The 23,483-nt window shown below is 38.7% G+C and overlaps 1 protein-coding gene across 6 annotated transcripts in view; it reads left to right on the top strand.

Annotated features, from left to right (window-relative positions):
* Nucleotides 1-23,483, top strand: part of GRIA3 (glutamate ionotropic receptor AMPA type subunit 3) — a 332,083-nt gene that overhangs the window by 82,426 nt on the left and 226,174 nt on the right. For all 6 annotated transcript variants that reach the window (XR_014793766.1, XR_014793767.1, XR_014793768.1 and 3 more), the window contains exon 3: nt 11,195-11,434. Coding sequence is in view for 3 of the 6 variants with exons in the window: in XM_084870792.1 (XP_084726918.1) it covers nt 11,195-11,434 (240 nt within the window). In the remaining 3 variants the exon portion in view is untranslated. The remainder of the gene's footprint in view (nt 1-11,194; nt 11,435-23,483) is intronic.

Below are 23,483 nucleotides of genomic sequence, written 5' to 3'. Positions count from 1 at the left end.
GAATGTAGATTGATTTAGAGAGTTAGCAACTCTAAAATGTTGCTATGTTAAGTATGTTAGTTTTCTATTTACTATTCTAACAAATTACCACAAACTGAGTGCCTTAAAACAACACTTTTATTATCTTCCAATTCTGTAGGTCAGAAGTCTGGTAGAGATCTCACTGTGTTAAAATCAAAGTGCCAGCACACCTGTGTTCCTGTCTGAAGGCTGTAATAGGGGCAAAATTCATTTTCTTGCCTTTGCCAATATCTAGAGGCCACTCACTTTCCTTAGCTCATAGCCTTCTCCATCTTCAAAGCCAACACTGGCTGGTTAAGTTTTTCTCATATCTCGTCACTCTGATACTGTATTTTAATTCCATCTGCAGCCTTAATTTCCCTTTACTATATAACCTAATTAACAAATTTGGGTATTTAGACATGGGCATCTTCTTTTGGCAATATATATATATATATATAATCTCCTAAAGGCCCGGTACACGAAATTCATGCATGGGGGTGGGGGGTATCCCTCAGCCCAGCCTGCACTCTCTCCAATCTGGGAACCCTTGGGGGATGTCTGACTGCCGGTTTAGTCTCTCTCACAATATGAGACTGCTGGCTCCCAACAACTCACCTGCCTGATTGTCCCTAACCACTCTGCTTGCCAGCCTGATCACCCCCTAACCACTCCCCTGCCAGCCTGATCAATGTCTAACTGCTCCTCTACCAGCCCGATCACCCCCAACTGCCCTCTGCTGCAGGCCTGGTTGCCCCTAACTGTCCTCCCCTGCAAGGCTGGTTTACCCCAACTGCCCTCTCCTGCAGACATGGTCCCTCCCCAACTGCCCTTGCCTGCAGGCCTAGTTGCCCCCAACTTCCCTCCCTTGCAGGCCTGGTCATCCCCAACTTCCCTCCCCTGCTGGCCTGGTTTCCCCTAATGCCCTCCTCTGCATGCCTGGTCCCCCACCCCCAACTTCCCTCCCTTGCCACCCTGGTCACCCCCAACTGCCCTCCCCTGCTGGCCTGATGGCCCACAACTGCCTTCCCCTGCCAGCCATCTTGTGGTGGGCATCTTGTGACCACATGGGGGCAACCATCTTATGTGAGAGTGTGCCGGTCAATTTGCATATTACCTCTTTATTATATAGGATATATATATATATATATATATATATATATAGAGAGAGAGAGAGAGAGAGAGAGAGAGAGAGAGAGCAGTATAACTCATTTCATTGCTCTTTGCTTTATTGCACTTCATAAATGTTATGTTTTTATGTTTTATATAAATTGAAGGCAAGACCCTCCACCAGCAAAAAGATTCAACCAACATTTTTGTGATGATCTGGAACTGATGATATATAATTTATGTAATTTATAATCAACATCATTGTTTCAGAACAAAAAGGACCCTACATGCAATGCTAGAAAATAGAAATTATATAGAGAAAAGAATTGTCCTTTTGAAAAAAAATTAAACACATACACACATACACACACACACACACAACAAAAACAGTTGTCAATCTTACACCAACATAGATATATATATATATATATATATATATATATATATATATATATATATATATATATTTCACCAGACTGAAAACTTCACCATGGACCAACACCACAGCTTTAGAATGCATTTTATTACGTGTTCTCTTAGGGACCTTCCCAGCTCTAAGCTACTCTGAGCCCTTGGAATTCCCTCTACTGTGGTATTATTTGGAAAACCTTCTTGTGATATATTTCTATTTGTTCCCTCATAGCTATATTTTTCTTTTTCCTGATTGCTTCAAATGTGATCATTGTCAGCAAGAGACTTCAGTTTCCTTTTCTCTTCTGATTCAAAAGGCTATGAAAAGTGTCCTGTAAATGATATGCAGTATTGTTATTCTGATCATTAGGGTAATCGAGTTGCTTGACATTTCTGTAATGATGCCTTTTGGAATATGAGTGGTGTAATTAGCTGCCATACTGTACATTAACAATACCTCTCCTGACCCTACAGACTTGGTAACTATAAATAAAAGCGAGACAGCTGGCTCCAGCCTTGCTTGTCACTCACCATTGAAGGGAAAGCTGCCAGAGAGCTACACTAAAGTTCCCAGGAACCGAGGATGTAGTCAGAAATGACATCTTCAATGAGAAGAACTTGGTGCTTTGCTAGAGGAAAGGCACTCTTAGGAAACAGACAACCAAGATATTTTGTACTGGGAAGGTACAAAGGCCCCAACTGGGGACAATATTTTATCATCAGGAAGGCATTACTTAGGGGACAGCAGCACATTTTCAACCAAACTACCAGAGTTTCTTTTTTAAAAAGTATATATTTTATTGATTTTTTTTTTTACAAAGAGGAAGGGAGAGGGATAGAAAGTTAGAAATATCGATGAGAGAAATTTCAATCAGCTGCCTCCTGCACATCTCCTACTGGGGATTTGCCCGCAACTAAGGTACATGCCCTTGACCAGAATCGAACCTGGGACCTTTCAGTCTGCAGGCTTTCGCTTTATCCATTGAGCCAAAACAGTTAGGGCTACCAGAGTATACAGATATGGTCTCATTCATTTTTGCAGAAAGAAAGAAAGAGAGAGAGAGAGAGAGAGAGAGAGAGAGAGAGAGAGAGAGAGAGAGAGGAAGGAAGGAAGGAAGGAAGGAAGGAAGGAAGGAAGGAAGGAAGGAAGGAAGGAAGGAAGGAAGGAAGGAAGGAAGGAAGAAAGAAAGGAAGGAAGGAAGGAAGGAAGGAGACGGGGAGAGAGAGAGAGAGAGAGAGAGAGAGAGAGAGAGAGAGAGAGAGAGAATTACTACCCATGAATGAGAATAGGAAATAGCACTGAAGAACTATATAGGGAAAGTGGAAGAGAAGAAAATCTGTGCTACCTGGGTACTCAGTGTGAGGTCCAGGGCAGTGGTTACTATGAGCAGGGTAATCTGATGTGGTTAACAGAAGACAAAATATGCAAAACGAGGTGGCAAGAGGAAAGAAATAGAGAACTATTTAGCAGCCAAGTTGTAGGGAGGCATTGTGCTGAGTATTTCCATGTACCATTTCATTTATTGCTCACCTTACAACAATAACCAAAAGCAACACTTAAAACTTAAGACACACTTTATATTTTATTTATCACATTTATTATTGTCTTTCTCCCTTGCTAGTATATAATTTCCAAGAGGATCTTTTTTCTCTCTTGTATCTCAAAATACCTGTAACAGTGCCTACCACATAGTAGATGTTCAATAAATATTTGTAGCATGAGTAAATAGCTAGCATTAATTGAGTATCAATTATGTGCCAGGCACTGTTAGAGATGCTGCCCATGAATGAACTTATTTTTACTTTCACAACCAATGCTGAGACAGGCATAAATTGTCCCAATTTTACAGATGAAGAAACCGGGTCAAAAGCATAGAGATATTAAGTAATTTGCCTTATAAGTGATAGATTCAGGATTTCAACCTATATGTTTTAATTCCAGAACTTTTCTACTAAATTATTATCCTATACTGAGGCTCAGACAGGTTAACTTGCACAAAGTCATGCAGCTTAAAACTGAAATAACCATGAACTATTTCCCTTTTCTCTGCATTTTGAGGCTTCATAAGATTGCCAAAATAACTTTTTCTTCCAGGATCATTTTACCAAGGACTAGTCTTCTGAGATAAATAAGTGGATGTGGCTCACTAAGAATTCACATTAAGGTAACAGACAATGCCCAAAAGTATCATGAGTCCCCAAAAATCACAAATCTGCAACCTGATCTCATTGTTGGTATTTGGAGCTGTGGAAGGTGAGGGAAGCAGCCGGTAGATGAGTCATGGGAAACCCCTGGTGGATCCATCTCTGCTGAGAGCTGGGAATGTAAGTCACTTTCATGCTTGTCAAATCCTGACCCATGCTGCCCTAGATAGCTCTGGAGTAGGCATGCAGTAGAGATGCTGATAAAGCACTTCTAAGTGACTGGTTCATAATTCATTACATGACCTTGTGCAAGACACTTCCTCCTTTGTGTCACAGTTTCATTATGATAGGGAGGCATCAGTGGAGCTCTGTTAAATCAGAAGAGCTCAACTTGATCTCTTCTATATTGAACTTTTCCACATAAAATTGTATTTGGAAAAAGGATTTCACACTAAAAACTATGCTTGAAAACCACTGAACAGTCTTTTAAGTTCCTTACAGCTCAAACATTCTAAGAATCTAATAACATAGACACTCTTTTTTCAAACAGCTCAGTGTTCCATTCAGCCCTACTTTCTGCAGCCAGGAATGAGCCCAGCGATCCACTAGGAGAGGCCATTCCCAGGCTCCCTATCCCCCAACTTCTCTCAGAAGTTATTAACCTTGACCACATATGGCAGTTGTCTTTCCCACTCACTGGGCCTTCTACTATCATTCCCTGTAAATGTTAAGGTACAGCAAGGGTAACTATGCACAATAGTATTTGTAGGGCAGCTGTGCCTGTTTCATATGAAGGAAATAAAACATTTACTGCTTTTCTCCTAACACTCTTCTTGTTGATGTGCACAACCGTGCATCTGCCTGTTGGACCAAAGTAGCCTTAGGATTGCTGCTGATCTAAAATATTCCTAAATCCCTTGTCTGAGCCACGACCAAAGCTGTAAACTTAGTTTGGAATTTTGTATTTTCACTGGCTTCCTTCACACCTGCTCACTCACCCATTTTTATCAGCTCTTCCTTTGTCTCATTCTGTTTGCCACCATACACAAGCCTAACAATTCCACTGGGTGCTCCTTCCTGGAGTCTGAGTTTCAGCTATACAATATGATTCTCCTCTTACAAAGTTTTCAAACAAGCAAAACTAACATCATATTGTTTAGGTGTGTGTGTTTGTATATTTTTAAAAGACCAAGTAATAATAAATATAAAATTCAGAGTAGCTACCTTGAAGGGAGGAAGGGATCAAAACAGAGAGACATAATAGAGGAGGAAGATATAGGTAAAAATAAGTTATCAGTCATAATGTTATAGTTATAGGTGTTTGCTGTATTTTAAAAATAGATAAATAAATGAAATAAATAAAAAATGAAAGGTTCATATGTGAGCTAGTAATGATTAATTAATTCTGTACCCCTGAGTTTCAGAAACAATGATTATAAGAGCAATACAAGATATTTTTTATTAACCAGTATCACCATAACATTCTTACTTTTTTATATATAATTCTTTATTGTTCAAAGTATTACATGTGTTCCCTTTTTTCCCTATTGACCCACTCCAGCTTGCTCCCACCTCCCCCCACCCCATCCCAGGCCTTCAAAACCCTGTTGTCTGTGTCCATGGGTTATGCATATATGCATGCATGGTCTTTGGTTGATTACCTCCCTCCCACTCACCATCCCTCACCTTCCCTCTGAGATTCCATACTCTTTTCCATGCTTTCCATCTGAATCCACTCTGTTCATCAGTTTATTTTGTTACATAGATTCCACATATGAGTGTGATCATGTGATACTTGTTTTTCTCTGACTGATTTATTTACTTAGCATGATACTCTCCAGGTCCCTCCATGTTGTCTCAAGGGTATGAGATTCTTCTTTTTTACTGCTGCATAGTAATCTATAACATAAACGTACCACAGATTTCTTATCCACTAATCTATTGATGGGCATTTAAGTTGTTTCCATATTATATCTATTGTAAATTGTGCTGCTATGAACATAGGGGTGCATACATTCTTTCTGATTGGTGCTTCAAGTTTCTTAAAATATATTCCTAGAAGTGGGATTACTGGGTCAAATGGCAGTTTCATATTTAACTTTTTGAGGAAACTCCACACTGTTTAACATGGTTGCATCAGTCTACATTCCTACCAGCAGTGTACTAGGGTTCCCTTTCCTCCACATCCTCAACAGCACTTGTCATTTGTGAATTTGTTGATGATAGCCAATCTGACAGATATGAGGTGTAAACTCATTGTTGTTTTAATTTGTAGCTCTCTGATGATCAGTGACTTTGAGTATTTTTTCATATGTCTCTTGACAATCTCTATGTCCTCTTTGGAGAAGTGTCTATTAAGGTCCTTTGCCCATTTTTTAATTGGATTGTTGGTCTTCCTTTGCTAAGTTGTATGAGTTCCTTGTATATTTTGGATATTAACCCTTTAACAGATGTATCATTGCCAAATATGTTCTCCCATATTATGGGATCTCTTTTCATTTTGTTGATGGTTTCTTTTGTTCTGAAGAACCTTTTTATTTTCATGTAGTCTCATTTGTTTATTTTCTCCTTAGTTTCCTTTACCTTAGGAGATATATCTATAAACATATTGCTACAAGAGTTGTCTGAGATTTTGCTGCCTATGCTTTCTTGTAGGGTTTTTATGGCTTCACAACTTACATTTAAGTCTTTTATCCATTTTGAGTTTATTCTTGTGTATGGTATAAGTTGATGGTCTAGTTTCATTGTTTTGCATGTATCTGTCCAATTTTCCCAACACCATTTATTGAGGAGACTGTCTTGACTCTATTGTATGTTCTTGCCTCCTTTGTCAAATATTAATTGAGCATAATGGCTTGGGTCAATTTCTGAGTTCTTTGTTCTGTTCCATTGATCTATATGCCTGTCCTTGTGCCAGTACCTGGCTGTATTGATTATGGTGGCTTTGTAGTATAACTTTAAATGTGGTATTATGATTCCTCCAGCTTTGTTTTTTTTTTTTCCTTAAGATCACTACAGCTATTTGGGGTCTTTTTTTATTCCATATACATTTTTGGAGTATTTTTTCTAGCTCTGTGAAATATGCTCTTGGTATTTTAATAGGGATTGCATTGAATCTGTAGATTGCTTTGGGTATCATGGACATTTTAATGATGTTGATTCTACCAATCCATGAGCCTTGTATATTCTTCCACTTTTTTATATCTTCCTCTATATCTTTTTTTCAATGTCCTGTACTTTTCAAGCATAGGTATTTTGTCTCCTTTGTTAAGTTTATTCCTAAGTATCTTAATTTTTTGTTGTTGTTGCAATGGCAAATGGGATTGTTAGTTTCTCTTTCTGAGAATTCATTATTGGTGTATAAAAAAAGGCATAAAAATTTTTGGGGTGTTGATTTTGTATCCTGCTACATTGTCAAATTCATTTATTAAATGTAATAGTTTTTTGGTGGAGTATTTAGGGTTTTCTATGTACAATATCGTGTCATCTGTGAATCATGAGAGTTTTACTCTCTCCTTTACACTTTGGATGCCTTTCATTTCTTCTTGTTGTATGATCGCTGTGGCTAGGACTTCCAATTCTACATTGTTTAAGAGTGGTGAAGCAGATATCTCTGTCTTGTTCCTGTTCTTAGGGGAAATGGTTTAGTTCTTGCCCATTGAGTATGATGTTTGTTGATGATCTGTTGTATATGGCCTTTATCATGTTAAGATATGTTCCTTCTATTCCCACTTTGCTGAGAGCTTTTACCAAAAAAGTCCTTACTTTTATTTATTTTTTTTTACAATGCATCAAGAGCTTTTTGAAACTGTAAGTGCATGATAGCTATAGATATCCCTAGTATCTCTTTTTCCTCTCTCCAACTTTATTTTCCCCTCAATTATTGTTCATAGTTTAGACAGATTAGGTTCTCCTTGTTGAAAATAAGTTGTATTTTCCTGTGAGGCTATTTTTGTGTAGGGATCATAAGTCCTCATCTTTCTCTTGGCCCCTGCAGGTTAGTAGATATGGGTCTAAAAATTACTGGCTGCCTTCTGAATCATTTGGCGGGGGGGGTGATGACTGCTTGTTCCAGTTTTCCAGCCCCATGATCAGTGAAAAGGACAGGTTCTTTCTAGGGTTGCCAGATAAAATTCAAGATTCTCAGCTAAATTTAAATTTTAAATAAATAATTTTTAATATATGTATGATTTGAGGCTTACTTATAATAGAATTAATTGATAATCAAATTTAATTGGACATGCTATATTTTTATTTGCTAAACCTAAAAACTCTATCTCATTCAGGCCAATAATTACTCTTCATTGTTATTCATTGTTGGTTTTGGGACCCAAGAAGTGTGAGTCGGACAGACTCAGGTTCAAATCCTGGATTCTCCACACAAGAGATAAAATAATTTTTGTCTCAGAATTATCTATGAAATAGAAATAATAGCACTACCTCATGAGGTTGTTGGAAATATCAAATGAGATAATATTTGTATAGTACTTGTCACAGTGCCTGGTACTTACTAAGCACTCTGTGGCTGTTATTATTGTCAATTTTATACAGAACATTATGTGAGCTGGTCAAGATTTGACCTGGTACTGAAAAACTCTCCATATACAGGGTTAATTTGGGAATGGGGCTCTCCCTAGAATCTCTTTTGGTGACGACCAAGGCAAAGTGGCATCTAGCCACTTCCTTTATCTTTCTGAATATTCCTTTGTGAGGAGCCTCAGATTCATTCTCCAGTTGGCTTTCTCCTTTGAATATAAATATTTTTGTGAATGTGTTTTTTTGTGTGTGTTTTTTTGAGGGGGGGGGGCACCTAGAATTCCTCAAGTTAGAGGCCATTATCTTCCCTGATGCAAATATTTCAGTTACTGATAATCACATTTGAAATGCTACCTTCAAACCAATGACTAATAAATTTGGCTGATAAAAGGAAGCATCCCTAATCAATATAAGTGTACATCAAAATAAAAAGCTTTTGCAAGCAAAAGAAACCATCAACAAAACAACAAAAAATCCCACTGAATGGGAAAACATACAGTATTTGCCAATGTTATCACTGGTAAGGATTTAAAATCCTACATTTACAGGGAACTCATACAACTTAACAAAAGGGCAATGGACCTAAATAGATACTTTTCAAAAGAGGACAAAAAAAAATATGCTCAAAGTCACTAACCATCCAATAGATGCAAATCAAAACAATAATGCTGTACCATCTCATACCTGTCAGAATGGCTATCGTCAACAAATCAACAAAAGACAAGTGCTGGGGAGGATGCAGAGAAAAGAGAATCATTGTACACTGCTGGTGGGAATGCAGACTGGTGCAGCCACTGTGAAGAACAGTGTGGAGTTTCCTCAAAAAAAAAACAAAAAAAAAAAAACCCTAAAAAATGGAACTTCCATTTGACCCAGTGATCCCATTTCTAGGAATATATCCCAAGAAACTAGAAACACCAATCAGAAAGGAAATATGTACCCCTATGTTCATAGTGGCACAATTTACCATAGCTAAGATTTGGAAACAGCCTAAGTGCCCATCAGCAGATGAGTCGATTAAAAACTATGGTACATCTACACAATGGAATACTACACTGCTGTAAAAAAGAAGGAATTCTTACCATTTGCAACAGCATGGATGGAATTGGAAAGCATCATGCTAAGTGAAATAAGCCAGTCAGAGAAAGAGAGTTTCACATGATCTCACTCATTTATGGAATATAATGAACAACATAAACTGATAAACAAAAACAAAGACAGAGAAGCATCTATCAGACCATCAGACCTCAGAGGGAAGGTAGGGGAGGGAGGGGTAAGGGGGACAGATCAACCAAAGCACTTGTATGCATGCATATAAGGCTAACCAATGGACACAGACACCAGCGGGATGAGGGAATGAGTGGTGGGGAGAGGGGGGCAATGGGGTGATAAGGACACATATGTAACACCATAATCAATAAAGAAAAAAAATTAATAAGTTTAAATGGAATGCATGGAAAGCAAGATACCAAAGATACTGAGAAGTCTCTGATTCTTACAAGGAGACCAAGAAATGAATTAAATTGGTTTTCCATTTGGTTTTATCCTAACTTCAATGCCTTCCTTCTTTTGGTGCACAATGGCTTAACTTTTTCTCCCCTCAGGGAGGTCTTCAGATTCTTTATATTCTCTTCTCTGACCCACTCATCCCCATCAATATTTACCCATCTGCTTTGCCACTCCTCCTAGCATCTAATCAGACATTATTTCATCTTAACATACTAATGGGTTTAAAGGATTCTATTGAATCCTCCTCTCAAGTCACAGGCTTTTTTCAACACCTAAACCTGAAAAAGTAAGCTTAGCAATGGCTTCTTAACAGATAAGGGAGACCATGCAGAAACCATTAAATTACACCACGTTATCTGCCTGTTCTCTCTGCTTCACATGAATAGAAGGAAGCAGTAGTGCAGATAATCTAAAGATCATTTCCACTTGGTTTGGGAATGCACCACACCGTGTTGTTGTAGTTGATTTGCTTTGCTAATTATGTCCTACTTAAGCTAATATTGAAATTGGTTCACATTTTTTTAAGTTCATCTAGGCCAGAAGAGGGAAGAGATGGTGGTATGGTACACTTTGAAATGAAGTAAAGCTTACCACAATTATGAAGAGGACATGAAAGCTCTATATGTAGGCTAATAAATCTAGAAGAAAAATGCAAAAGGATCAGATAGCACTTTGCCAATTACACATTGGCAGAAAAAGTCCACCTACCTCATGTGATTCACTGGGCACTTGAAGGCCAGTCTTCCCAATGACTTGCCCAGAATCTGAAATTCTCAGTATCAGGAACCTAAATTAAGGGTATTAATCATAATATAACTATAATTAAATCATTACGTGACCCAAGAGGATCAACCCATTTCCTAGCAGACACATTAGCAGTTTGTCTGACTAAATCATCAGTAATTATTGTCACATAGAAAATGCAATGAAAAGGTAAGACACAAGATAGTAATGTCTTGATGGGAGTATGGGTATACTATGAGGTCTCTAGGCAGCTATGGTGGAAGTATGAAAGGATGGAGTTCCTTGGAGGTTAGCTGTGAGGGTTGCTAAGTGAGGGTAAAACAACCTTCACCTCTTCTCACATTTTCTTAGTTTCCTTCTTATGGTAGATATAAAGTACATGCAACTGGCCCTGGCCAGGTGGCTCTGCTGACTAGAGTATCATTCCATGCAACAAGGGTTGTGGGTTTGGTTCCCAATCAGGTGATCGGAGCATGTAAGGGGGGAAATTAATCCATGCTTTTCTCTCTCTAAAAGAGAGAGAGAGAGAATATTCAACTGGATCAAATAAATTCTTCCCTTCCTTACTCTTCTGCTGTGCAACTGGGCTTTTAAGTGCTTCCAGAGATTTCAGAGATCTTGGTTTTCTTTTGAGGCACGTCATTTAGAACCAAAACCTAACTGTACATTGTATTTCCAACCTTATATGTTGCATCAAGGGACCATGGTGCTATTGAAATTTCTCTTTTTCTCATTGCAGTCTGCTCCCAGTTCTCGAGAGGGGTGTATGCAATATTTGGATTCTATGACCAGATGTCGATGAACACTCTGACCTCCTTCTGTGGGGCCCTGCACACATCTTTTGTCACGCCCAGCTTCCCCACTGATGCAGATGTGCAGTTTGTCATCCAGATGCGCCCAGCCTTGAAGGGTGCTATTCTGAGTCTTCTGGGTCACTACAAGTGGGAGAAGTTTGTGTATCTCTATGACACAGAAAGAGGTAAGAAGAGGCATCTGCTCTCCTCTTTAAATATTCATATTGTTAATATTCATATTAACAGTGGTGTTTAACCTTGCTCAACTGATGTTTGTTCCCTTTTACATTTAATAAAATCTAATACTCTTTTAAAATTATATTTAAAATTCAAAACAAATTGAACATTAACACCAAAAGTTTGAAGCAATGGTAACTTTAGAAGCTAATTTTCAAACTATATATATCCTCCTACCTCTGACTCTGAAAAGGGGTTAGGGATACCCTCCTGGTTGAGTCACTGTTGTTGAAAAAGAGCCCGCCTCCCAAATATTTTTTTTCCTGGTCTAAAATACACAGTTAAATAGAGAGAGGCCTGACCTGGGAAGTTATACATAATTAATCCTATCAAAAACTTTAATTAACCCCATTTCATAGATGAGAAAACTAGAGCCCAAAGAGAAAAAGTCCTTTTTCCCCTTTTTTATATGTCTTTAATTCTTTAAAATTAATTATATCTTATTCACAATCAGATAAGTGTGAGAAAAAAGTGCTTTTTCACACAACAGCTTAACCATAGAATTGAGACTGGTGTCAATATTTCCTGCATCCAGGGCTTGTTTCATCAGATCATATTAGTTCTTCAGATTATAGAGCCTCAACAATGATTTGATGGAAATAATGAGTGGAGATTGGCTAATCTGGGTTTTGGGAATGTGTATATATACTTATTTTTTTATAGAAAAGAAGGGGGAGGGATAGAGAGTCAGAAACATTGACGAGAGAGAAACATGGATCAGCTGCCTCCTGCACACCCGCTACTGGGGTTGTGCCCGAAACCAAGGTACATGCCCTTGACTGGAATTGAACCTGGGACCCTTCAGTCCACAGGCTGATGTTCTATCCACTGAGCCAAACCAGTTAGGAAGGGATTTTTAAAAATATTTTTTTAATTTTGAGGACATATTATATTGAAACAGTTTTAGAAATTAGGGATCTGATCTTAAATACAATTAGGTGTATAATATATAATTCAACTAAACAGATTCCTCTAAAACTCAGTTATCTTTGAGGGGTTTCTCAGTAAAACCAGCAGATCCTATCACCATGAGATTCCAAATGACAACGTTACTTTGTTTGCCTGTATCCCTGATTATAGCCTTGGAATTGTTCTGACTTCAGGTTTTCTGACTCAGAGAAGAAAGGAGCAAATGGAAGGCCTGCCTGCCTGCCTTAGGGGTCCCTAGAAAGGATATTCTTCTAGATAACTTAATTTGAAGAGGAATTTTGCTTTGGGGAACCCAGAGCATTTTTCACTTCACTCATTTTGATGTGCCATCAAAACCTGTCAGGAAATACTACTAGTAAGAACTTTATTTGCCTGTGGTACATGCCTCCAAAATGACCAAATTTCATGAATCTGAAGCAGAGACTAGGATATAGTCCAAACTTTGCCACTAACTAGCTCTCTGAACTTTATCAACTCATTGATCTTTACCAACTCTCTTGGCTTTTGTCTCCTCACCAATGGTGTGTTCCTTCTTAATGTAATGTAATATTCTATGACTATTTTGAGATAGTATATTAGACACCTGACACTATATCTCTCTACTAATCCTAACTTATAAATTATCCATTACTCAACCAATTCTACAAGCTGTTATCAACCCACAATGGTGTACTCAATCTTGTGATAGAGTTTACATAATATAATTCCAATAGGAGTAGACAGAAAAGAACATTCATGAAACAATTCATGAACAACACAGAACAGTGCCAAGTTGAGTGCTATACTACAGTCTCTGATTACCATAAGAATTGTGAAAAGGTAACACTCCAGGAAAGTAGTGTTCAGAGAAGGCTGGCTAGAAGAGCTTGAAGGATATGTAATTTGTAGATGGCAAGAGAAGAGATGAAGGGGTTCTAAGACTAGAAAAATAGCATGAACAAAGGGTGGAATCAGGAACAAGTATAGTGTATTTTTGCAGAGCCTTGCCTGACTAGGGTACCAAAAGAGTTTGAACATTCTATTTCACAATTTGCATTTTATTTCTTTCAAGCACTATGGATGAGTTAGCCTATTTCCAAAAACTGTATCCACTGTAATCTAGCCATAACAATCTAATTTTCAGAACTAAAGTTTGTAAATCAGACAGTGTCTCTTCTTAAACTTTTTTGGAACTAAACATCAGTTCTTCTAATACTGTAACCTCCCATTTATTCAAATGCAGGAGATAAAGTTTGTATATTTTCTCCTCATCTACCTTGACCCTTCTTGGTTCATTAGCTCTCTATTAGAGAAAAAAAGCAAAAGTTCATCTATGTATACTTCTTATCCCTGCATATTTTTTTTTCAAATCATCTCAGCAAACACTTTAGACAATTCTAGGGTCTTGTAGCCAAAAGAAACCTTTCTGACTCACGTGTGTTAAATTTTTATTCTATAGCCATTTAACTAGTGGGACAAATCCGTTCTGCTTAAGAAATACTTTCCATAAACTTTTGTAATAATTTCCTCTTCAGAAATCCTTCTTAAAACACTACACCATGATCTTGTTCCAAAATTTTCAATGTCTTCTATTGCCCACATCGAAAGGAAAAAAAGGTAATATATTATTTAAGACTCAACATAATTATACCTCAAACAAGTAACAAACCTATTATTCCTATGTTATTAATCTTCCACTGCAGGCACCTTTCATTTTTTACTGTTTCCCAAATGTGCCAGAACCATGTTTTTGTTGTTGTTTTTGTTTTTGTTTTTTTGGGGTTTTTTTGCCTTACAACTTCACTTTTACTACTATCTTGAATTCTTTCCTTATTCTTGATTATGAAAATTCTGCCTATACTTCAATTTTTCAAATTCCACTTCAAGCTCTTTCTCCTCAAGGTGGCCTTTCCTGACCACTTCAGCCTAGTGATTCATTCATTCACTCAGTAGGTGCTAAGGTTGCAATGATGAACATGATAGACCTTGTTCCTGCTATTATAAAGTTTATATTCTAATGAAGGAGATTGAAAAAACACATATACAAGCCAACAAAATAATCACACATTTAGATAAAGTGCTATGAAGGAAACAAAGAAACAGTAATTGGCAGGACCTTAGTGATGGTTTCACTGAGAAGAAACAATTAAATTGAGAATTAAAGGATTAGAAGAAGCCAACCATGTGAGAAATAGAGGGAAAGAGATTCAAGGAGTAAAATTAGCGAGTACAAAGGCCCTGTAGGAGGAAAAAGCTTGGCACTTTTGAGGAAGTGAAAGAAGACAGGTATAGCTAAAGTATAATGATGAGGTTGTGAGTGGCCTGAGATGAGACTGTAGAGGTATAGAGGAGCCTGATCATAACCATGGGGTATGGATGGGAGCCATGGTAAGGAATATGGAATTTATTCTAACTACAATGAGAAGTCATTATAGGATTCTGAGCAGAGGAATCATATGATCTCATTTAAATTCTATAGAGAATGGAGTGTGGTGTAAGAGTGAAGGGAGGAAAACCAACTAAAAGGTCATTGTGGTCATCTAGGTGAAAAAATGATGGCAGCTTAGACTAGGCCAGAGATTGAGAAAAGTGAATGAAACTGAAATACATTTTGAAGCCAAACTTGGCAGAACTTAGGGACATATTGACTGTGGGATGTGTGAGAGAGGAAGGATTTATGGATGACTATTAAGCTTTGGCTTGAGAGACTGGATTACATGGTGATGCTATTTACTGAGGTGACTAGGCAGGAGAAGAGCCGTTTTGAGAAGCAAAGGTCTTGTCTGCCTCTAAACACCCACAGAACCCTTTTGTCCATGTCATTCACTTGGCATTTAACATAACTGTTTTCTATTATTATTTCATTGAGTCTGCTAATACCTTCCCAAGCTCTTCTCTCCAGCATGATAATAATTGGTTCGTCCTTAAATTTATGCTTTGTGCCCACCCTGGTACATAGCATAGATATTGATACATACTTAGTTTTTTCCCAACTCCATTATTGAATAAGTCATGTCTTTTTTTTTCAATGTTGGGCTTAAAGACAGAGACAGAAAATTAAAGAAGAAAGGGAGGAATCGAGAGAGAAAAGAAAGAAGGAAAGGAAGAGAGAGAATTCAGTTTGTAAGTCAAATCATGTAATACAGTTCTTTAAAATATTCAATAAAGTGTCTATTCTGTATATTCTCATTTTCTATAATGATCATATATTGCTTTAGTAATAAAAATTATGGGAAGAAACTATAACAACAAAATTTAATTTTAGAATATTTTGAATTATTTAAGAAAGAAATTGGAAACAGATGAAGACAGAAGGAAGCACTTATAATTACATTCAAATAAGCTAAATATACAAATTATGTAATTCTACTACATAAGGGCAGAGATGAGTGAGGAGCTGAGGAATGGGTTAAACATTTGAGGTCATTTAAAAGATTTATAGCACAATCAAGGTAATATAACCTCTGAAATTATAAAACAGTGAGTGGAGTTCAAGGTTTTGTTGGCTACACTATTATTTCTGTCTGCAGAAAAAAAGTCTGATTTGTATTTACAGGTCATAACTTTGCTTACTACCTTGGTTCATTAATACGAAGTTCAAAATTATACTCTTTGTGCTATTACATGAAAAGTCAGTACTTGGAAAAAACTATGATTTTGACTAAGTGTAATCTCTGCCCCCCTCTGTACCATTTCCTCTTTATTGACAGCCCTTATTTTTATTGGCACTTCTTGACACCTGCCCTGCCTGGATTTGCTCGCCTCAACATCTCTGACCCAACTTGCCTTCACACCTTTATAAAAACTTTCCCACCCTACATTTTGATTCCACTAATTGTCTTTCTCTGCTAGTGACAAAAGTTCAGCTTACCAAGTTGTTCATGTTAATTTCTTTATGGCTATTAGTGATTTGATGTGTTAGTGCATCCAGGAAAGAATTTCATTTCAGCTGAAGGCCTTCTTTGAAATAAAACTCTAATCCCATGTGGGCCTTCTAATTCTGGGGTTGTAGGCACCATAAATCCTGTTTAGATATCCCTTGCTTACATACCTTTCTATATAGAAAGTCCTAAAGCCATGCCAGGGAGGTGTTCACCTCTTCCAGTTTTCTATTAGACCTATCTTTTGGGTGCAAGTGACCTAGTTTTCTGTGGTGCTAACATTTCCCCCAGAACAGCAAGATACTTGAGAACTGCAGCCAGACTCTCTCATGCACCTGACAACTCTCTTTGGCTTCAATGGGCACAGCCCACAGAGATTAAAGAATATAGCCCAGGCTGTGGCTCTCAGATTAGATAATGAGATAATAGCTCTAAGTGCCCTTTGAGGCAACTACTCCACACCTTCTTGCCAGTGTTCAATAAACTCCTGCTGTTTCCCATTCTCAACCTGAAACTCCTTACTTAGTTCCCAAGTAGCTCTCTGAAAGTCAAAGGCCTTCTAACATATCATTCTATTTGCTCTAGAAGGTTGTGGCAGGAAAATGGGCAGTGCCAAAAAGTAATCTGTCAGTCAACAAGCAATGTATTGGGCATCTCCTAGTGCTAGCTAGGCAGTGTTGAGAGAAGTAGAATTAGGTCCTGCCTTTGAAGAGTTAACAGTCCTGATGCTGGAATAGTAATTTATCTCAGAGGCCTGGAAAAAAATTAAATTTTAACTCAACTGTTCCCCCATCCATCAATGACATTTTCATTCTTTGAGGTAGGCACCTTGTGAAAAGATTAAAGTGTTGCCAGATAGATAGGGAGGTGGGAAAATGTTGGAAGATCCCAAATGGTGTAATAGGTTCCTTAAATCAAAGAAAATGGGGCCTTTCCTCAGAAGACTGTTAATGTTTTCAGATTGGCTGGACTTTAACTCTACTGAGAGACAAACAGAGCTTTAGTTCCTCACACCTTCCTGCATGTTGCCATTTACCACCTACTTATATAACATCGCTTCGTTCCTTAATTCAGTTGTACTTACCAAAATAAAAAAACATAGAATGTCTCTCTGTGTCTCTGTCTCTCTCTTCTCTCACCCTTCTTCCCTCTCCCTTTCTACACACACACACACACACACACACACACACACCCCAATACCAATCAGTGGCACAAATAAATCCCTATCATTGTCATCATTTTATCAACTTAGATAAAAGCAGCCGCCACTTCTTAAGCACTTATTACAGACTAGTCCCTGAGTTTATGAATTATCCCATTTAATCCTCATGGCATCCCTCCATCTTCAGAACTGAGAAAACCAAGGCATAAAAAGGTTAAATGATGGCTCATAGGGTCACACATTTTAGTGTGCCAAAGTAAGAAACCAGAATTTCAATCCAGGTCTGTCACATTTCATAGTCTATGCATGCTGTTCACTGGGCTGATGTGCTGCCTTCTACACTTTTTTTAAAAGATAAATTTTTATTGTTCATATTATTACAAATGTTCCTTCTCCCCCCCTCCATTGCTCTCCTCCACCAGGTTCCCATCCCACCCTCTGCCCTTTCCCCACCCCCCATTGTCCTCATCCATATGTACACAGTTTATGTTCAGTCTCTTCCCACATCCCCCTCTCCCCTTTTCCCCAAGAATCGTTAGTTCACTCCCCTTCCATACCTCTGATTCTATTATATTCACCAGTTAATATTGTTCATCAGATTTTTTGTTAATTTCCTTGGTTTTTAGATTCACTTGTTGATAGTTACGTATTTGTTGTTCATAATTTTTATCTTTATTTACTTTCTCTTCCAAAAGAACCCCCTTCAGCAATTCATATAATTCTGGTTTGGTGGTGATGAACTCCTTTAGCTTTTTTTTATTAGTGAAGCTCTTTATCTGGCCTTCGATTCTGAGTGACAGCTTTGCTGGGTAGATTATATTTGGCTGTAGGTACTTACTATTCATCACCTTGAATATTTCTTGCCATTCCCATCTGGCCTGCATGGTTTCTGTTGAGAAATCAGCTGACAATCGTATAGGTGCTCCTTTATAGGTAACTACCTGCTTTGCTCTTGCTGCTTTTAATATTCTCTCTTTGTCTTTTGCTCTTGGAATTTTAATTATGATTTGTCTTGGTGTGGTCCTCTTTGGATTCCTTTTGTTTGGAGTTCTGTGCGCTTCCTGGACTTGTAAGTCTAATTCTTTCACCAGGTGGGGGAAGTTTTCTGTCACTCTTTCAGTATGTTTTCAATATCTTGCTCTCTCTCATCTTCTGGGACCCCCATAATTCTGATGTTGGTTCCCTGGAAGTTGTCCCAGAGGTTTCTTACATTATCTTCAATTTTCTGGATTCTCTTGTCTTCTTGCTTCTGCGGAGGAGTGTCTTCTGGCTCTTTATGCTCCAAATCTTTGACTTGATTCTTGCGATCTTCCATTCTGTTTTTAGGACTCTGTATAATATTTTTTATTTCAGACAACGTATTCTTTATTTCTTGTTGGTCCCTTAACATTTCTTGTTGATTCCTTATTAATTCCAGTTGATCCCTTTTCATATCCTCATAGGTCTTATTGATCTTTTCTAGGAAATTCTTGAAAAACCTTATAAGCGTAGATTTGAACTCTATATCCAGTTGCTTTTTGTCCTCCATTTCTTTCGTTTGTGATCTATTTCGTTGTCGCATTTTCGCAGCTTCCCTGATGGGGCAGAGTTTCAGGGTGGAGCCTACAGCCTTGGCTTCTGTCAGCCCCGCCCTATGAGGCTCCTGAGTCTCAGGGTCCTTCAGTACTCGCTGCAAGCACCTCTGAGAGAAAGGTGCCCTCGATTTTTGCCTGCTACCAAACAGTTTAGTCTCTCCCCATATGAGCCCAGAACTGGGGTTCAGTTCAGTTGGAAGGGAGTTGGAGGTGGCGTTCAGAGCAGTCCGGAGCTTTTGTCTCCTTCCCGCCAGGGCAATCCCGCGGCACAGCCAACTGTCCTTTCTCTGCACGCACTGTGAGCGCCTCCGGGACCTCCTTTCCCCGCTCCCCCGGGGTTCCGCCTTACAGCCCAGCTCCCTATGGATGAGCCTGGGTCCCTAGGGTCTGGCCTAAAACTGGGGTTCAGAGCAGTCGGAACTGGGGCCCAGCACAGTCGGAGCTTTAATCTCCTTTCTGCTAGGGAACGCCAGCCCGGCAATCAGCTGCCCCTTCTCTCCGGCTCCATTCTCTGTGTGTGTGCCGCGTGTCTCTGTACCTTAGGCTTTTACAGCTCCTCCGTGCTTCCTTCTGGTTTTCTCCTTGCTTCTCGTTGTAGAATTTCCAGTCAGTCGACTTTCCTGTAGTTCTGGGTAATGTCCATTTTATATTTTAGTTATATTTTATTGAAATTGTGTGTGGCTGCGGCTAGGTGTTTACCTGTGCAGCCATCTTGGATTCTCTCCCCATACCTGCCTTCTACACTTTTAACATTTGGAAACTGTCATTACTTCATCCCTTAGTCTTTCCTTCAGCCATTCTTCAAAGGACCTAGTACCTGGATCCTCACTATCTTAGTTGCCTTCCTGTACATGCACTGCAGTTGTCAATTTACTTCTTAAACCCTGATATCCACAAATGAACACAAGAGCTTGTGGCCCCAGCTTGTGGTTCAGGGATTCAGATAGGCAGCAGGTCAAAACTCCAGGTGAAGGGGTAGATGACTAGCATAAATAGCAAATGCAGTCAGACAGGTTGATTTGCTCATGGTGCACCCTCATGGAGTTCTATGGTGGGGGCCTGACTCCAAGGTGAAGGGAATTCATAGATTCCTCTCTGGAGCAGAGACAGTTTCCAGAGCAGAGAAAGATGTGAACCTGCAGGTCCTCATCACTAAGGGGCTATTTTAGTTGAAGAAGTAGAAAGTAAGGAGAGGCCAGTGATAGGCTCTGCTATGGTTACATGGCAGCAACTTAAAAGGAAAAGTATTGGGTACCTTGCTGTTAAAAAAACAAAACAAAAAGACTATCAGTGGATTTTTTTTTCCCATTTCACTTTAAGAACTGGTTAAAGAATGTGCAAAGGTAAGAGATATCTCCACTATTCTAGCCATGTCCATTTGCCTTCTGGGAAAAGTGAAGCTACATTTTTATTAAAATTCAAACTACTTTTTACATCTGAATAAATTAGGAAGGCCCATAGAGTGCATTGACCTGGGAGAGACAGATACTAAATTTCCCTGTTCGAGCAGCAATAATAAGGGTTGACAGTACCCGAGACATTTGGTAGTTTCTGCAGCCTGCCTAATCTATTGTGATGAGTGTTCAACTATGAGAGCATCGTGAGAGCCTACACAATAATAATAGTGAATGACTATTTGGACTGGATTGTGAATAAAAGACTATACATATGTCTGTAATGAGAATTTCATTGAAAATGAAAATATTAAAGCTGTCATATTTTTAATACTTCAATTTGCACATCCTTGACTGCTTTGGGGCATAAAGAAAGAATGCAAAGCAATTCGTTGTCAGCTCTTGAAATAAATTATCATTTAAACACTTCCTTTCCACAAAGGTTATTAGCTTTGTAGCGTTCCTGGGGTTGGATCATGAGTGGGGGGGAAGGGGCGGGAATTGCAAGACATTAAACTACCCTTTCAAAAGCTGAATATTAGTTACTGGGGAAATTGTTCTCTCAGTAGCTTAACATATTTTGCTGTAGCTCTCCAATACTGCAGATTAGACTGCAGCAACTATTAATAAATACTGTCATATTTTACAGCTGTCATGCAAAGCTGAAAAAGGCTTTACTGTGATTAGATTCTGTTTACTGTAATATATCCAGCTTAGACTCAGAAAGACAGTTTTCCCATACAGGTATTTTCTATAAGTAGAATATTTCTCTATCAAATGACATAACTAATTTTAATGTATTGTTAACTCCTTGGTGGCAGTGAATTTGAGGTTGAACTGATTTTACAGCCAGAGAGATACATTCCTCTCCAGAGAAACACTAAGCTAAAATGTCAAATTTTCTTTCTTGGGTTGTCCTTCATATTCAGAGATGGTGTCACAGGCAGGAGATGTGCTTTAGTTGTCACCCTTCCCCATAGAAGGACAAATTTGCATTCATTAGTGCACCTTTCTTTGCCATGTCCTTCTTGTTACCAATGACATTGTTTGCGAGACAGCTGGTCTGATTGTAAGGTAAGAATGACACTTCAGTTGGCTAGTTAGCAATTCTGCTTCCTGGGCTCAAATGTCATCAAATGAGCAAAATAAATAGCTCTCTGCCCCCCCTCCACCTATGTTTTAGCTGTTTGAAATGGTATTCATATCTCTGGGAGAAAAAAAAAAGATGACAGCTGGCAGGGTTAACTTTGCTCTAACCTTTCATTGCTTTTCATCAGAGCTCCTTGAGGAATTAACCCTCACTAAGCTGGATATCTAGTTTTCAATGAATGAGTAGTCCTTGCACCAATAAGGGTTAGCTGATGTATTCTATAAATTCGGGGTTGAGCCTAAGAGTTCCTTGAGAAGGCTCTTCTAAATGTTTCTCAGGAAAGAGATGTATTGTGATGTGGACCTACAACTATGACTTTGAGATTTGTTCCCTAGAGCCCCTTTAGACAATAATTAAAGTCAGAGCAGCGTTATGGAAGTGAGACAAAAGGGTGCATGTAATGTCTTTAGCACCAACTGAACATAATAAAGTGCTCAATAATTTTATCTCACATTTTTATTATCAATATAAAACAGTTGTTATTAATTGGTAAGGTAGGTGTTTTCCATTCCCCTTACTGGGGACATATGGCTATGTCTGGAGATATTTTAGTAGTGTATAAAAGCAAGGAATGCTACAAAACATCCTATGGTGCACAGGACAGTAGCCCTCTCCCTATCAAAGATTTATCTGGGCCAAATATCAATAGTACCAAAGTGGTAGCAGAGTCAAAGGACTAGTGGCTGCAGATACTCCTCAAGAGATCATCAGTGAACCAATCTGGCTGTTATTAAGTTTCTCTTGCTGTGCCTAGATTGGTGTTAAGAGCTATGTCCATTAGGAGATAAAACCTTTAGTTTATATGACTTTACATATGGTCAGAGAGAGAATACGATTAATGTACATGAAGAAAAGTACAAAAAAGGCATAACACAACAGCTAGATTGTGTAGTACAGATTTGAGGTACCATTGGCTTCCAAATAATAAGAGAGTTCACAGTAGGCATGTTGGAATTATCAGTAAAGGCTACATGGAGGAAGTCACACATTTTTCTGAGCCCATCACCCAGCTGCCTCCCTTAGTAATAATCTTGTCTTGACTGCTAAGGCTAAGTTGGTATCTAGAACCAAAACAACATGGCATTCCCATCAACCAATGTCAGGCCTCAAGGCAAGAAACAATTAAAAGAAAAACCAAAAAAGAAACAATGTTCCTTTTACTAAGTGGAAAGCAATTACAGAGCTGTTGAAAATAGGTAGTAAACAAAGGGAGGGAGGGAAATACTGGCAAAATTCCATTCCCCCCCCCCCCACTAATCCTGTAGCAAAAGTGCAATTTGCAACAAAATCAACAGTGCTCTCTCTCTTGCAGTAGAATGCATTGTTTGGCATCAGTATGGCTACACATGATGCCTTAGCAGAAATATATATTGACCAGAAGGAAGACAGAATATAACTGAAAGGAGAGAGAGGCAGAGGTTAAGGTGGAGCACAGCTAACACAGCCCTCCTACCCTCCCACTACAGTCTCTGTGGAGCATCTTCATTCAGGTGAAAAGAAGGGGCACAAATATGGACTACATCACTCCCAGTCTTCCTGGATCATTTCCAATCAATAAGTTGCCAGTGTCGGCTGCTGTCCTGCTTTGTCGACTCCACAAACGATCTGATTAATTCTCTGGTGCTAACTGCCTCAGCGGGCTTTCTAGGCAGTAGAACAGAGGCTAATTAAGATCATGTCAGGCGAGAAGGCTGGCAGGTTATGTTCACTGGGCCACACTGAACTTTTAGAGAGTGCTTTAACTGCACCACAGGCAGGCAGTGCCAGGCACTGATGCGATAGCAAATCTCTCATATATTTCCACCAACTCCTGCATCACGGGCCTCCATCCGTTTTGTCAAAGATTTATATCCTTCTCCTTGGGGTAATTAGCTGCCACTGTGTTAATTTTTAATTGCATTACTTCAGCTTACTTTTATTTGAATTT

Source organism: Pipistrellus hanaki (assembly GCF_964339955.1).
Source record: "Pipistrellus hanaki genome assembly, chromosome: X".
Lineage (NCBI taxonomy): Eukaryota > Metazoa > Chordata > Mammalia > Chiroptera > Vespertilionidae > Pipistrellus > Pipistrellus hanaki.
This window is presented reverse-complemented; position numbering and strand designations above follow the sequence as displayed.